The 18,524-nt window shown below is 28.2% G+C and overlaps 2 protein-coding genes across 2 annotated transcripts; both read right to left on the bottom strand.

Annotated features, from left to right (window-relative positions):
* Positions 1–750: 750 nt before the first annotated feature.
* Positions 751–10,421, bottom strand: LOC139778236 (uncharacterized). The gene is made up of 11 exons (XM_071716106.1): positions 9,955–10,421; positions 8,730–9,065; positions 8,378–8,579; positions 7,379–7,534; positions 6,483–6,529; positions 5,389–5,443; positions 3,164–3,528; positions 1,978–2,313; positions 1,628–1,829; positions 1,279–1,434; positions 751–903 (listed from the first exon to the last, which is right to left on the bottom strand). Exons 1-11 carry the CDS (start codon positions 10,314–10,316, stop codon positions 847–849), a joined length of 2,274 nt encoding a protein of 757 aa, XP_071572207.1. The 5' UTR covers positions 10,317–10,421; the 3' UTR covers positions 751–846.
* Positions 10,422–14,743: 4,322 nt separating this feature from the next.
* On the bottom strand, positions 14,744–18,345 carry LOC139778252 (odorant receptor 2a-like). The gene is made up of 5 exons (XM_071716120.1): positions 17,959–18,345; positions 16,754–17,089; positions 16,399–16,600; positions 15,373–15,528; positions 14,744–14,994 (listed from the first exon to the last, which is right to left on the bottom strand). Exons 1-5 carry the CDS (start codon positions 18,318–18,320, stop codon positions 14,938–14,940), a joined length of 1,113 nt encoding a protein of 370 aa, XP_071572221.1. The 5' UTR covers positions 18,321–18,345; the 3' UTR covers positions 14,744–14,937.
* Between the last annotated feature and the right edge of the window lie 179 nt (positions 18,346–18,524).

The raw sequence follows: 18,524 nt of genomic DNA, 5'->3' as shown, positions 1-18,524 counted from the left end.
CTGAAATTTTAATCTTGCTATAGCTATTGACTTTACAGATACCTACTTCTAGAATAGCGGAGCTGAAACGTTTGATTTATGATTGTGTACCCTATTCATTAATAAAAAGTTTCTGCAATACCGTATCTGAAAGACGGTATTGCAAAGACTCATTCATTTATTTTGACTTTTTAATGTTAAATTTAAATATTTAGGGCGGGTAAATGGAAGAACCTCGTCTTGTCCCGGCTATTTGCAAGACGCTGCAAAAGACACTTTTTCAAATATTGCTTTCTAAACCAATTCATATACATGTTTGTTAGTTTCAACCATCTTTATATGTAAAGAAGGATACAATAACAGGATTTGTGTCGAAAAAGTGGATGTTTTTTTTTATACTTATGCTTAGTGGTCATTTTACGTGGTTAAACATTAAATACTCTGTCTTGCCCCACGTTCCCTATTTGCAAAAGTAAATTGAGATTCTATCTCCGTATTGATTTTAGGCATTGTAATTTCTGATTCCCACGATACAAACAAAACATTTTAAAATTATATTATATTTAAGTGTCATAGAAGACAGGATAGGCAAGAAAGTATAAAATGTAAAATACAAATATAAGACAGCTAATAACAAATGTAAAAATATAAGAAAAATATGCAATGGAATAAACAATACTTTTTGATTATCTTTTTCTATTATTTTAATAACGTGATATTTTTAATACTATGTTAGATGAAAGTTAACTAATGCTGATTATTATGACTAATTGCAAATATACTATCTTCGTCCTTCTTTTCTTTTCTCTTCTCAGATTTAATATTATGATATGAGTAGTACTTTAAGTCCATCAGTCTCTCATAGAATCACACTTGCATATTTTGTGTAAGTAAGTTGTAAGTGGAATAAGACATTTTAAGTATCTAGAATTAGTAAACAGACAATATTAATCTTCATCTAAATTTGTTCAGTTATTAATACAGCTGACTTCGTCAATATTAATATTAGATACATTTAATTTTAACATTAAATGCATATAGTGCTGAATTTGTTTATATATTATTCCAAATAATAATTCCAAATTTCAGATATTTTCCGAATTTATTTCGTAAATAGTGTGAACAATTTTAATTTATTAAATATACTTAAAATTAAATAGATAATATTAGTTTTTGTTAAAATATTTTAAAGTTTAATAAATCAATATATTATAAATCATTCCTTAAATGCATAGAACATATTTAAATATATCTAAAATTAAAATTTGGCGAAATTAGCTTTATAATATTTATACTAACACCCATAAAGGTTTCAAGATTCATGGGAACAATATAAGCACAAGTAATCTGAATAGGTACAGTTGTTCGCCTCATTATTATCATTAAAGACTTTTTTCTATTTTTGTCCAATGTCAGCCACTCCATTTCGAAAATATGGTCAATCATTTGATGGCTCTACTGAAATATGTAAAATGTATCCATAGACAGCATTTGTATCAGAAACAAAATATATTTATATTACTGATACCTCGTAGATATTAAAATTATTTAATACTATTAGAATTTTACAACAAAGATACAGAACAGATTCAGCATTTAATTGAGAATATATATACCTACCATACCAGCTAAATATCTATTACCATACCTTTATCTTTAATTCGTTTCCATACCAACAATAGAAGAAGTTTTGAACTAAAATACAAGCCATATATAATATCATTTCAATATGTTTGGCTTTTGTTGTTGCTATACTTATTTGATAAAGGCAGAAGCATGTCACCAATGTAGTTAATATAAATTGGATAGCAATAGTCAGTCTAAACTTTTCATTTACAATAAACGCAAGTCTAGAATTTAACAAATTGTTCGTATAATAACATATTTTAATAAAATATACTGGAAGAACGATTTTCAGATGTACACGATAGTAATTTAAAAACTATTGAGTAAATTTTGTAAAATTGGCAAAATTGTAAAACTTGAATATATCATAACCTGAATATATCATAATGATGACGCACGCAATCGCGAAGAACGTTTGAATAAGATATAAATCTTCTCAAACGATAAGTGAAGATCTCAATTTGACAGCAAATATGGACCAATAATCCACAGATGAGAGTATCGCAACCAACACTAGCGACTGTTGCGACAATAATACCTATCGTTTGATGAGTGAACGCCAGATAGAACAGTAACGTTGATGAATAATTAAATGGCAACCATGCTCTAAATGTCAATTTTCCATTTCTCAAGTTTATTGATAAAGAAGATAACATGAAACATGATAATGTTACAGTTGTCAAACATACGTAGCGCCAAGTATTAATTCTAAAATAATTATAAAATGTTCCTCAAATACATACATTATCTTCATAGATTGTATATAAATTTTTTTTTTATATTTATCTATTTATTTATTTATTCTTTACGCTCTTAAATCCTTGTAACTCCGTATGCAATAAAAATTTTTAGATCGCATTTGGTACATACATATAAAGGTAATTTTTTTTCCAAAAATGTAGTTGGCATTAAATCCGGAAAAAATATAAGGATTGAAATTAGATGTAAATAAGTAAATAACTTTGTGTATTTACTGAAAAATAGTCAGTCAATACTGAAATATTTAACTAATAAATAATTTTGTCTATCGTTTTAAGTAGAATTTATATTATAGGTCAATAATAATCATATAGATTTATTCTACTCAAGAAGGTAGAGGAAATTAGTTATTAGTTGAATATTTGTCAGTAAGAGATAGAGATCACTTATTCCTTTATCTTCACTTTCAACTTTTGTATCTTCTTTTTCAAGTGATCCACTGCATCGCCAATCAGATTTTCGAGAAGAGAAACTCACTTTATGCCTGAATACCAATGCGTTCCAAAAATTTTGATTAAAACTCAAGATACATGGTAACAAAACAGAAAAGTCTTCGAGAACTTCATGGGTTAATTAAAAAAAACAATATATTTTTAATAACTCTTGCGCATGTTCTGTTGCGTGTTTCTATTTACCGTACATTAATTTTATTAAACATTTAAATAGAAAAAGAAATATTTACGTAAAAGATCTAGATATGAAAAGTAACACAAAGTAAATTTCAATAGTTTTATTAATATTAAACAATAATAAAATATATTATGATATTATTGATGATTTGTTAACACTCTATACTTACTCTATGCTTTTATCGAATTTATAGAGAATGTTTATTTCAGTCGATGTCGACGGTTTACATGGTTTCTTCATTAGTATGTCGATTAGCATAATAATGTTTTTGTGATTTAGGAGCAAAGTGAATACTTTAAAGCAAGAATTTAATATGTCAATTACTAATAAGAAACTATCGCAAAAATCGTCGGCATTGTCCACTATTAGAATGAGATCTAGTAATAGCGATAGCATAAAGGTATTTAGTAAGAAAACTGTTATGCTTGTATACACGTAGTACGCTACGCGTTTATGCAGTGATGACCAAGAATTTGGTCGCCAACATCCAGACATCGTTAAAAGTATAAAACTCAACTTAAGTATGCGCATTTTTTAAAAGATTATATTCTTTTAATATTACCTGCGAAGCACACAATACATGTAATTGTTTTCTGCAAATTTAGTGTAACGTACAACATTATTAATTAAACGTATCTTTAAAGTAATTTGCAACTTTGTCAATTAAAGAATGCTTTTTGTAAATAATAGAAATATTGCATTTCTAACGATATAAGCTTTCGGATTAATCTAATAATTATAAGTAAACGTTGTGATATTTGCCGTAAAGAAACAAATCAAATTATTATTATAAAAAAAGAATACTTTTTAAGCGATCACGACGAATATGTATAGCGAGCACCAAAATCTTTAGACTGACTGGCAAATGTCGACAGTCTATAGCTTTGCTGTCGGATCGAATTTCTTAGTAGTATGTATAAGATACATCCATATGTGTGTCCATATATTTCCACCCTTCGCAACTGGTAATTTCATTATTCATCTTATAACGTATCCCTCACAATATGTTATACCTCGTGAAATAATATATTTATAAGGCGATATGCAGCACGTATATACACAGTAACAAAATTTACATACCTTACGGTAATATATCTTTGGATGCAATAATGTTTTTCAGAGGCGGAGTAAAGAAAATACGAGATAGAATTCTCAAATATTGAATAAAAAATTATATCTTTATTTAATATCGGCATAGGTTATAATTTTATGATATTTAAGCTATAGATATTTCAGTTTTCTCTGAATTTTAATCTTTCTATAACTATTGACCTTACAGATACTTCTAGAATAACGGAGCTAAAACGTTCGATTTATGATTGTATATCCTATTAATTATTAACGATCGGTATAACTTACGTTAACGCATTGTCAACCACGTTGAATTCTCAAAGCTTCTTTTTACTTGTCACTTGTTCTTCTTCTAGAATATTTGTAGTGATCAATTCTTCCTTCTTTTCCATTAAATTGTAACGTCAAAATCGCGCAGCATTTATTCTTCAAATATAGCTTTTCATATAAAGAAAGATTGATAATTGATTTTAATATAATAACATGTAGAAGTAATAAAATATGTACACTTAAATAAAAAACTTTTTTATAAACGTTTATTTAAAAATAATAAGTTTTTATATTAATTTAATAGAAATTTAATTAAATTAGTAGTTGAAGAATAATTTAATTAAGAATAGTTTAAAATGATTTAACAGTTGGAATCTATTTTCCTTTGTTACTATATTGTTACTCTATAGCGCAGTCCGCTGTAGTGGCGATAAAATTGAATCCCTAACGTACATGAATAACTAAAACTAAATAACTAAAACGATTTATTTTACCTTATTTGGATAAATTTATACATGTTGTTATTAATTGCAAATTCAATCAGATTTATTTAATCCTGTGATAAAACAAACATTTTAGGGAAGGAATCAAGATTCAATAGAAATGATATAAGCACTAGTGAATTCATTGAGCTTTGTACTACGTTTCATAATCAATAATATATCTTATTTAACATTTCGATCCAACATACACCATTCAATTTCGAAAATGTTACTCACAAGTTGCCGGCTATATATTTGTTACAAAATAATATTAAAATATAGCCATCAATTATATGTACAAACAAGGTTTTAATTTCATAATTAATTATTATTATTTATTTATTTAATTTAATAATAATTTATTCATAATTCATTATTTCGAAAATTGCGTACCTTCAATTTCATCTCATTTCTATATCAATAATAAAAAATGATTTGCGTCATTCGTCAGCATATATGCTATAATACATACTTCCATAACGTCAGCTGAACATACTTTTCATTCCTTGCGTGGTCGACTTAGTTAACTGATATAAATTGAAACACACCGCCATTGTACATACATACTTACCATAAATTGAATAGCAATAGTAAACCTGAATTTTTCATTGGCCGTGATAGCAAAGCTGCAATTAAACACATTTTGTCATTTTAATATCTGCAAGTCAAAATGACTGCGCTGACATCTTTATTAACACAACAATATTAATATTTTTGTGACATTAACTGTATCATAAATACAAATTCAAAAATACGATTATGCTGCATTATGCAATTCATGAAGAATATCTCTTGCACGAAATTTTATTTACCACTATATTTCCAAAATTTTAGCATCTTTAAAATATACTAGAAAACGAGCAAGACATTCTCTGAACGAATTACAATCGTGGAACGTTTATAGATCGCACAATTTTTCTTTAAGATCACATTGTCCTTACAGTTATATATGTTATTATCAATAATAGATATTGGACTTGAATCTCTCATTGATTCTATAAATATATTTTTATCATACCGTGGTATTGTAGGTCTCTAAAAATGTAAATAGAACCTTTTTATATGCTGACATTTGTAACATATAACATCGTTTTTAGTTAGAAGTGGCATATAAGAAACGAAAGAATACGAATATTGTCGACAATTTTATCATTTTTATAAATTTTAATAAAGATAATGCAATTATAATATTATTTCCTTTTAGTTTGAAAATATTTTATTTTTTCATAAACATTCTGCGTGTTACTGAAAGGTTGCCGTATATGATTCTGTCTCCGTATTGATTTTAGGCACTGTAATTTCTGATTCTCACCTTACAAACAGAACATGTGAAAATTATATTACAAAGTGTATCATAGAAGGCAGGATAGGCAAGAAAGTATAAAATGTAAAACACAAATACAAGACAGATGTTAATAAATGTAAAAATATAAGAAAAATATGCAATAGAATAAACAACACTTTTCGATCATTCTTTTCTATTTTTCTACTTTAATAAGGTGATACATTAAATGTAGTGTGTTAGGTGACAATAACTAATGCTAATTGTTACTACTAATTGCAAATATACTATCTTCTTTCTTCTTTTCTTGCCTCTTCTCAGATTTATTATTATGATCTGAGTAGTGCTGTAAGTCCATCAGTCTCTCATAAAATCACACTTACATATTTTGTATAAGTAAGTTGTAAAAAGAATAAGACGTTTTAAGTATCTAGAATTAGTAAACAGACGATCTTAATATTCATATAAATTTGTTCAGTTATTAATACAGCTGACTTCGTCAATATCAATATTAGATACATTGAATTTTAACATTAAATACATATAGTGCTGAAAGAGTGAGAACAAGATCGGCCCCATTTTTTTCGCATTCGATTTTGGCCATAAAGTAGGTACCAAACGAAAGGTCTCGTCAAGCTGATTACAGATATGTCAGTCTCAGAGTGTACCTATTTACCACTTCTAGCTCGTCAGTTCCATTTGTTCGTTCCTTGGGTTTTTCTGTGTCATTTTTTTCGTTCATCTTCATTGTACGCTGTCCTGTGCCACCACTTTTCGATGGCACCCACCAAGTGCATAGGCTGCGATGCTGTGCGCCGAGGAACGACTCCATTCTACCTCCTCGATTCGATCAAAAATGCTCTGGATATCTCTGGAACGGTAAATAGGTACACTCTGAGACTGACATATCTGTAATCAGCTTGACGAGACCTTTCGTTTGGTACCTACTTTGTGACCAAAATCGAATGCGAAAAAAATGGGGCCATTTGCCTATGGACACTTGTTCTCACTCTTTGTTTATATATTATTTTAAATAATAATTCCAAATTTTCAGTATTTTCCGAATTTATTTCATAAACAGCATATACATAATTTTAATTTATTAAATAATTAAAAGTAAATTGATAAAATTTTTTTTGAATTTGTAAAAATATTTTAATAATATAATAAATCAATATATTATAAATCATAAATCATAAATCCTTAAATGCATAGAACATATTTAAATATATCTAAAATTAAAATTTGGCGAAATTAGCTTTATAACATTTATACTAACACCCATAAAAGTTTCAAGATTCATGGGAACAATATAAGCACAAGTAATCTGAATAGGTACAGTTGTTCGCCTCATTATTATCATTAAAGACTTTTGTCTATTTTTGTCCAATGTTAGCCACTCCATTTCGTAAATATTGTCACTCATTTGTTGACTCTATTAAAATGTGTGCAATGTATCCATAGATATAGCATTTGTGTAAGAAACAAAATATACTTATGTTACTGATACCTCGTAGAGGAGGGGGAGCTCCGTTTGCCTACATTCCCGATTGCCAACAGCTTTGTTTGCCCACAACATTTTGCCGACAGCTTCGTTTGCCGACATTCCCGATTGCCTACGGAGCGATTTGCGATTACCTACAAGCATTATTGCGCACATGTAATAATTAAAAATACGAACATAAGTTTGCGCACATGGCCTTATTACACACAAACACATTGCACACATACACATTGCACACATGGCCATATTGCGCACATAAAATAAGAAAATTATATTAACACTTTGCACACACGCTTATATTGCGCACATACTCTTTGCACACATGATTTTATCTCGCACATACACATTGCACACATAACGTTATTGCGCACATATACGGATTTCCAACTTTTGTGTATGTACGCAATAATGTCATGTGCGCAATCGGCATGTGCAATAAAGTCGTGTGTGCAATGTGTTTGTGCATAATAAGACCATGTGCGCAAACGCACAATCGTATTTTTAATTATTACATGTACGCAATATAATGCTTATATTGGCAATCGCTCTGTAGGCAATCGGGAATGTTGGCAAACGAAGCTGTCGGCAAAATGTTGTAAGCAAACAAAGCTATTAGCAATTGGGAATGCAGGTAAACGGGACCCTCTCCCTCGTAGGTATTAAAATGTTTTGATAACAGACTGTTAGAATTTTGCAACAAAATTTATACAGAATAGCATTTAATTAAAAGCATAGATACCCATCACTCCTAGTACTAAATCTCTATTACCATACCTTTGTCTTTAATTCGTTTCCATACCAACTATAGCAGAAGATTTCAATCAAAGTCATAGATACATATGATATAATTTCAATATGTCTGGCTTTCGTTGTTGCTATACTTAATTGATAAAAGCAAAAGCATACCACCGATGTAGTTGTTATAAATTGCATAGCAATAGTAAGTCTAAACCTTTCATTTACGATAAACGCAAACCTAAAATTTAATAATTTTGTTTGTGTAATAACATATATTTTAATAAAATATACTTGATGAGAACGATATTATATTCAGATGTAAACGATATATATTAATTTAAAAACTATTGTAAAGATTTATAAAATTGACAAAATTGTAAAACTTAACCTATATATATCATAATGATGATGCACGCAATCGCGAAGAACGTTTGAATGAGATATAATTATTCTCAAGCGATGAGTTAAGATCTCAATTTGACAGCAAATATGGACTAATAATCCCCAGATGAGAGTATCGCAAGCAACATTAATGATATTTGCGGCAGCTATACCTATCAGTTGATAAGTGAACATCAGAGAGAACAGAAACGTTGACGAATAATCAAATGGGGACCATACTCTGTACGGTAATATTCTATTTCTGAAGTTATTGAATAAAAGAGATAACACCATCCATAAATATGCTATCACTTCCAGATATACGTAGTACCAAGTAGTATTTCTAAAATAATTATAAAATGTTCCTCAAATACATATATAATAATCTTAATTCTTAGATTTTATATAAATTTTTTATTTTTATCTTTATTCATTTACCTATTTATTTATTTATTTATTTATTTATTTATTTATTTATAATATTCACTTTTTACCCTTTTAAATCCTTAACTCCGGTTGTAATAAAAATTTTTAGACCGTATTTTATATAGTAAAATAAAGGAGTTGCTCATTCCAAAAATGAAGTCGGCATTAAAGTGGGAGATCCAAAAAGAATACAAAGATTCAAATTAGATGTAAATAACCTCGCCTATTTGCTGAAAAATATTTAACTAATAAATAATTTTGTCTATCGCTTTAAGTAAAATTTACAGGTATTATAGGTCACTCAAATAATAATCATATAGATTTATTCTACTCAAAAAAGCAGATGAAATTAGTTACTAATTGAATATTTGTCAGTAGAAAGGTACAGACCTAACCACTTATTTCTTTTACTTTCACCTTCAACTTTTTAAATCTTTTCTTTCAGATATTCCATTCTCTCGCCGACCAGATTTTCGGAAAGAGCAACTCATCTTACGCCTAAATATCAATACATTCTAAAATTTTTTATTAAAAGCCAAGATACATAATAACAAAACAGAAAAGACTTCAAGAACTTCATGGGTTAAATAAAAAAAACAATATATTTTTAATAATTTTTAGGTGTGTTCTATTGCAAATTTCTATTTTCGATACATTAATTATATTAAGCATTTAAATAAAAAAAGAAATATTTACGTAAAAAATTTATATGTGAAAAATAACACAAAATAAATTTTAATAGTTTCATTAATATAAAGTAATTATCGGTATATTATGATGGTATATTGATGTTTGTTAATACTTACTCTATACTTTTATCGAATTTATAGACAATGTTTATTTCAGTCGATGTCGACGGTTCACATGGTTTTTTCGTCAGTATGTCGATTAGCATAATAATGTTTTTGCGATTTATAAGCAAAATGAATGCTTTAAAGAAAGTATTTAACAGGTCTATTAGTAAAAAGAAATTATCGCAAAACTCCTCGGTATTGTCCATTATTAGAGTCATTTCTACTAATAGCGATAGTATAAAGGTATTTATTAGGAAAACTATTATGCTTGTATACACGTAGTACGCTACACGTTTATACAGCGATGACCAAGAATTTGGTCGCCAACATCCACATATCGTTAAAAGTATAAAAGGCAAGTTAAGTATGCGCATTTTTTAAAAGATTATCTTCTTTTATATCACCTGCGAAGCACAAAATACATGTAATTGTTTCTTACAAACTTTGTGTAACGTACAATATTATTAATTAAACGTAACTTTAATTTAATTTGAAATTTTGTCAATTAAAGAATGCTTCTATATTTATATCATAAGTGTTTAATAGATATATTTCTTTATTTTCTATTATTTACAAATGTTATTTGTAAATAATAAAAATATTGCATTTCTACCCATATAAGCTTCCTAATTAATTTAATAATTGTAAGTAAACATTGTGATATTTGCCGTAAAGAGATAAATCAAATTATTATTATAATAAAAAATACTTTAAGCGATCACAACCGATAAGTATAGCAAGCACCAAAATCTTTAGACTGACTGGCAATAAATGTCGACAGTCTATAGCTTTGTTGTCGGATCGAATTTCTTAGATGTAGATATTCACATGCATGTGTGCCAATAATTCCACCCTTCGCAACTGGTAACTTTATTAATCATTTCACGTATCCCTCACAATACAGTATACCTCGTGAAATAATATATTTATGAGTCAATATGCAACACGTATATACACAGTAACAAAATTTACATATATTGCGGTAATATATCTTTAGAGGCAATAATGTTTTTTAGAGGTAAAGTAAAAAAAAATACAGGATAGAATTGTCAAATATTGAATACATAATTATATATTTATTTAATATCGGCATAGGTTATAATTTTATGATACTTAAGTTATAGATATTTAAATTTTCTCTGAAATTTTAATCTTGCTATAGCTATTGACTTTACAGTACTTCTAGAATAGCGGAGCTGAAACGTTTGATTTATGGCTGTGTATCCTATTAATTATTAACGATCGATATAACCTACGTTAAACTATAATACGCATTGGCAACCGCATTAAATTCTCAAAGCTATTTCTTACTTGTCATTTGTTTTTCTTCTTTTACTAGTGCTCAAATCTGCCTTCCCTTTTTCATGAAATCATCATAACGTCGAAGTAGCGCGCCAGCATTCATCCTTCAAATATATCTTTAGGGCTCATGCACAATGAGAGGAATAAGGAACAAGGAATTAAATATAGAAAGAATTCCGTGTCTTGAAAAAAGATGCGACTATAAACTCTCTCTATGTTTAATTTCTTATTCCTTATTTTTCTCATTGTGCATGAGCCCTTACAGATAAAAAGAGATTAATAATGTATTATGATATAGTAGTAGTAATATAAAATATACAATTTAATAAAAAACAGTTTTAAAAAAATTTATTTAAATATTAATTTTTTAAAATTAGTTTAATAAAGATTTAATTAAATTATCTTAGTCAAAGAATAATTTAATTAAAATAGTTAACAAATAATTTAGTAATAGTTAAAGAATAATTGTAATAAAATTGTATACGAATAAAAGAATATAAAGCGTAATATAATTTTACGATCAACTGACAAAAATTTATATAAATTTATTGGTCGATTTGCAGATTTTTTAGTGATATTGCTTGTTCAATTACCTTCTTATAACCACTGGAATCATATTATTTATTTTGTAATAATATGCAATTTACAATACTCTTTTTTAGATATGGATAGTATTATTGGATATAGATTGGATAGGCACGAATTAGAAACATACCTTTGGCGCACAAATGTCACGTTTGTCTGACAATTTCCGAGTGTATTTCTTTCAGAGACGGAATAAAGAAGATCCAAGAATCAATACGACAATCAATATTAATTATAACTTTCCATTGTTTCTGTTTGCATTATTACTTAAAATTATTTAAATGCAAATAACAATGGTATAAATTATTTTAATTACTATTTAGATTATATCACTCTGTATTATACTTGCTGCAATATCTATATTGTAAACTAAATACGTTTTAAGCAACTGTAACAAAATAAATATTAAAAAGTCAGTTAGAAATTATTTAAGAGAGAATATAATAAATTAAAAAAGTGTTCTAAAATCGTCTATTTTACTTCATTCGAATAAATTTATACATATTATTATTAAATACAGATATTGTCAGATTAATTTAATGTACTGTGATAATAGCAAAAATTTTATACCAATAGGGGAACGTAGAGCAAGACGAAGCACCGGGTTTTCTTCCACCACGTGGAGATATCCATTGGATTTTTTGGAATTTGATCATGCAAAAACCAGCATTTGGTTCGATAGTCGCTGACTTCATTCAGAAGCGTTGTTTCCATGAGTCGCGTCCAGGCCGCTCGTCCAGTTTGTGCACTGTGTTACAATATTGCGACTTCATATTTTATACTGTTTGAACTAGAAACGTGAGTATTATTTTGAACTCTTTTTTACACTATCTTGCGACATGGTTTCCTGAGTTCCCAAAACAGTCGATGTTTTTATTTTTAATGCACAAGTTTTGCATTATTATGAAATAACCTAAAAATGTTGCTCCGCGGCAAGACGGGATGGGGCATGACGGGGTACTAGGTACTACCCCAACAACATTTTGTAGCAAAGTTGTTCAAGATGACCAGTGTCATAATTAGTTCGACGAAGATCGAGTGGATTCGTTGCACCGCTTGTGCGCGATGGGCACATAACTCTTGCGCAGGTATTGACACTAAGGATAAAGACGTTCATGTCTGCATGCGTTTTATGTACGAAATAAATAAATATGGAATATTTACGATTTTCTTAACTAGTAATAAACATTTCATTTCTTTATTTTGACTTTTCAATGTTAAATTTGAATATTTAGGGCGGCTAAATGGAAATACCTCGTCTTGTCCTGCCTATTTGCAAGACGCTGCAAAAGACACTTTTTCAAATATTTCTTTCTAAACCAAATATTCATATACATGTTTATTAGTTTCAACCATCTTTACATGTAAAGAAGGATACAATAACAGGATTTGTGTTGAAAAAGTGAATGTTCTTTTTTTTGTTAGTGCATAGTGGTCATTTCACGTGGTTAAACATTAAATACCCTGTCTTGCCCCACGTTCCCTATATTTGCAAAAGTGAATTAAGATTCTGTCTCCGTATTGATTTTAGGCATTGTAATTTATGATTCCCACGATACAAACAAAACATGTTAAAATTATATTATATTTACGTGTCATAGAAGGCAGGATAGGCAAGAAAGTATAAAATGTAAAATACAAATATAAAACAGCTAATAACAAATGTAAAAATATAAGAAAAATATGCAATGGAATAAACAACACTTTTTGATTATCTTTTTCTATTATTTTAATAACGTGATATGTTAAATACTATGTTAGATGAAAGTTAACTAATGCTTATTATTATGACTAATTGCAAATATACTATCTTCTTTCTTCTTTTCTTTTCTATTCTCAGATTTAATATTATGATATGAGTAGTACTTTAAGTCCAGCAGTCTCTCATAGAATCACACTTGCATATTTTGTGTAAGTAAGTTATAAGTGGAATAAGACATTTTAAGTCTAAAATGTATCTAAAATTAGTAAACAAACAATTTTAATGGTTATCTAAGTAGGTTCAGTAATTAATAAATTTGCAGCTAATTTTGTCAACAATAATATCAGATACATTAAATTTTAACATTAAATACATATAGTGCCGAATTTGTTTATATTATTCCAAATAATGGTTCCAAATTTCCAGTATTTTCCAAATTTTTTCATAAATAACGTGAACAATTTTAATTTATTAAATACTTAAAATTAAATGGATAGTATTTGTTTTTGTTAAAATATTTTAATAATATAATAAATCAATATATTATAAATTATTCCTTAAATGCATAGAACATATTTAAATTTTGGCATCTTGAAAATATTATACTAGGAAACGAACAAAACATTCTTTGAACAAATTACAATCGTGAAACGTTTATAGATCGCACAATTTTTCTTTAAGATCACATTGTCCTCACAGTTATGTTATTATCAATAATAGATATTGGACATGGAATCTCTCATTGCAAATTCTATAAGTATATTTTTATCATACCGTGGTATTGTAGGTCTCTAAAAATGTAAACAGTACCTCTTTTATTCTGACATTTGTAACATATAACATCGTTTTTAGTTAGAAGTGGCATATAAGAAACGAAAGAATACGAATACTGTCGACAATTTTATAATTTTTATAAATTTTAATAAAGATAATGCAATTTATTACTTTTATTTAGTTAAAAATATTTTATTTTTTTCATAACCATTCTGCGTGTTACTGAATAGTTGCCGTATATGATTCTGTCTCCGTATTGATTTTAGGCACTGCAATTTTTGATTCTCACCTTACAAACAGAACATGTGAAAATTATATTACAAAGTGTGTCATACTAGGCAGGATAGGCAAGAAAGTATAAAATGTAAAATATAAATACAAAACAGATGTTAATAAATGTAAAAATATAAGAAAAATATGCAATAGAATAAACAACACTTTTCGATCATTTTTTTCTATTTTTCTACTTTAATAAGGTGATACATTAAATGTAGTGTGTTAGGTGACAATAACTAATGCTAATTGTTACTACTAATTGCAAATATACTATCTTCTTTCTTCTTTTCTTTGCTCTTCTCAGATTTATTATTGTGATATGAGTAGTACTTTAAGTCAATCAGTTTCTCATACAATCACACTTGGATATTTTGTATAAGTAAGTTGTAAATGGAATAAGACATTTTAAGTATCTAAAATTAGTAAACAAATAATCTTCATGGTTATCTAAATAGGTTTAGTAATTAATACATTTGCAGCTAATTTTGTCAACAATAATATTAGATACATTAAATTTTAACATTAAATACATATAGTGCTGAATTTGTTTATATTATTCCAAATAATGATTCCAAATTTCCAGTATTTTCCAAATATATTTCATAAATAGCGTGAACAATTTTAATTTATTAAATACTTAAAATTAAATGGATAATATTTGTTTTTGTTAAAATATTTTAATAATATAATAAATCAATATATTATAAATCATTCCTTAAATGCATAGAACATATTTAAATATATCTAAAATTAAAATTTGGCGAAATTAGCTTTATAACATTTATACTAACACTTATAAAAGTTTCCAGATTCATGGGAACAATATAAGCACAAGTAATCTGAATAGGTACAGTTGAACGCCTCATTATTATCATTAAAGACTTTTGTCTATTTTTGTCCAATGTCAGCCACTCCATTTCGTAAATATTGTCACTCATTTGTTGACTCTATTAAAATGTGTGCAATGTATCCATAGATATAGCATTTGTGTAAGAAACAAAATATATTTATGTTACTGATAACTCGTAGAGGAGGGGGAGCTCCGTTTGCCTACATTCCCGATTGCCAACAGCTTTGTTTGCCCACAACATTTTGCCGACAGCTTCGTTTGCCGACATTCCCGATTGCCTACGGAGCGATTTGCGATTACCTACAAGCATTATTGCGCACATGTAATAATTAAAAATACGAACATAAGTTTGCGCACATGGCCTTATTACGCACAAACACATTGCACACATGACTTTATTGCACACATACACATTGCACACATGGCCATATTGCACACATAAAATAAGAAAATTATATTAACACTTTGCACACACGCTTATATTGCGCACATACTCTTTGCACACATGACTTTATTTCGCACATACACATTGCATACATAACGTTATTGCGCACATGCACGGATTTCCAACTTTTGTGTATGTACGCAATAATATCATGTGCGCAATCGGCATGTGCAATAAAGTCGTGTGTGCAATGTGTTTGTGCATAATAAGACCATGTGCGCAAACGCACATTCGTATTTTTAATTATTACATGTGCGCAATATAATGCTTATATTGGCAATCGCTCTGTAGGCAATCGGGAATGTTGGCAAACGAAGCTGTCGATAAAATGTTGTAAGCAAACAAAATTGCCCTATTGGCAATTGGGAATGTAGGTAAACGGGACCCTCTCCCTCGTAGGTATTAAAATGTTTTGATAACAGACTGTTAGAATTTTGCAACAAAATTTATACAGAATAGCATTAGCATTTAATTAAAAGCAAGATATCCATCACTCCTAATACTAAATCTCTATTATCATACCTTTGTCTTTAATTCGTTCCCATACCAACAATAGAAGAAGATTTGAATCAAATAAGGTGTCATATAGCATGCCATTTCAATATGTCTGGCTTTCGTTGTTGCTATACTTAATTGATAAAGGCAAAAGCATACACCCAATGTACTTATTATAAATTGGATAGCAATAGTCAGTCTAAACCTTTCATTTACAATAGACGCAAGCCTAAAATTTAATAATTTTGTTTGTGTAATCTATATATATTTTAATAAAATATATACTTGATGAGAACGATATTATATTCAGATGTAAACGATATATATTAATTTAAAAACTATTGTGAAAATTTATCAAATTAACAAAATTGTAAAACTTCACCTATATATATCATAATGATGACGCACGCAATCGCGAAGAACGTTTGAATGAGATGTAATTCTTCTCAAGCGATGAGTTGAGATCTCAATTTGACAACAAATATGGACTAATAATCCACAGATGAAAGTATCGCAACCAACACCAACGACTACTATGATAGCCAAACCTATCATTTGATAAGTGAACATCAGAGAGAACAGAAACGTTGACGAATAATCAAATGGAAACCATGCTCTGTACGGTAATACTCTATTCCTGAAGTTGATGAATAAAAGAGATAACACCGTAAATAAGTATGCTATCCCTTCTATATATACGTACCACCAAGTAGTATTTCTAAAATAATTATAAAATGTTCCTCAAATACATACATAATAAACTTAATTCTTAGATTTTATATAAATTTTTTATTTTTATCTTTATTTATCTACCTATTTATTTATTTATTTATTTATAATGTGCACTTTTTACCCTTTTAAATCCTTAACTCCGGTTGTAATGAAAATGTTTAGATCGCATTTTATATAATAAAATAAAGGAGTTGCTCATTCCAAAAATGAAGTCGGCATTAAAGTGGGAGATCCAAAAAGAATACAAAGATTCAAATTAGATGTAAATAAGTAAGTAACCCTGCATATTTATTGAAAAATATTTAACTAATAAATAATTTTGTCTATCATTTTAAGTAGAATTTATATTATAGGTCAATAATAATCACATAGATTTATTCTACTCAAGAAAGCAGATGAGATTAGTTATTAGTTAAATATTTGTCAGTAGAGAGGTAGAGACCTAACCACTTACTTCTTTTACTTTCACCTTCAACTTTAAATCTTCTTTTTCAGATATTCCATTCTCTCGTCGACCAGATTTTCGGAAAGAGCAACTCATTTTACGCCTAAATATCAATACATTCTAAAAATTTTTATTAAAAGCCAAGATACGTAATAACAAAACAGAAAAGACTTCGAGAACTTTATGGGTTAAATAAAAAAAAACAATATATTTTTAATAATGTTTAGGTGTGTTCTATTGCACGTTTCTATTTTTGATACATTAATTACATTAAGCATTTAAATAAAAGAAGAAATATTTACGTAAAAAATTTATATGTGAAAAATAACACAAAATAAATTTTAATAGTTTCGTTAATATTAAGTAATTATCGGTATATTATGATGTTATTGATGTTTGTTAATACTTACTCTATACTTTTATCGAATTTATAGACAATGTTTATTTCAGTCGATGTCGACGGTTCACATGGTTTCTTCGTCAGTATGTCGATTATCATAATAATGTTTTTGCGATTTATGAGCAAAAGGAATACTTTAAAGCAATTATTTAAACTGTCTGTTAGTACAAAGGAAGTATCGCAAAAATCTTCGACATTGTCCGTTATTATAGTGATGTCTATTAATAGCGATAGCGCAAAGGTAGTTGTTATGAAAACTGTTATGCTTGTATACACGTAGTACGCTATGCGTTTATGCAGTGATGACCAAGAATTTGGTCGCCAACATCCAGACATCGTTAAAAGTATAAAACTCAACTTAAGTATGCGCATTTTTTGAAAGACTATATTCTTTTAATATTACCTGCGAAGCACACAATATACATGTATTTGTTTTCTGCAAATTTAATGTAACGTACAACATTATTAATTAAACGTATCTTTAAAGTAATTTGCAATTTTGTCAATTAAAGAATGCTTCTATATTTATATCATAAGTGTTTAATAGATATATTTCTTTATTTTCTATTATTTACA

Source organism: Temnothorax nylanderi, unplaced genomic scaffold, assembly GCF_030848795.1.
Source record: "Temnothorax nylanderi isolate EJ_2023f unplaced genomic scaffold, tnyl_v1.0 TNYL_tig0176_pilon, whole genome shotgun sequence".
NCBI lineage: Eukaryota > Metazoa > Arthropoda > Insecta > Hymenoptera > Formicidae > Temnothorax > Temnothorax nylanderi.
Note: the sequence above shows the minus strand (reverse complement) of the source record. Positions and strands in the feature narration are given on the sequence as shown.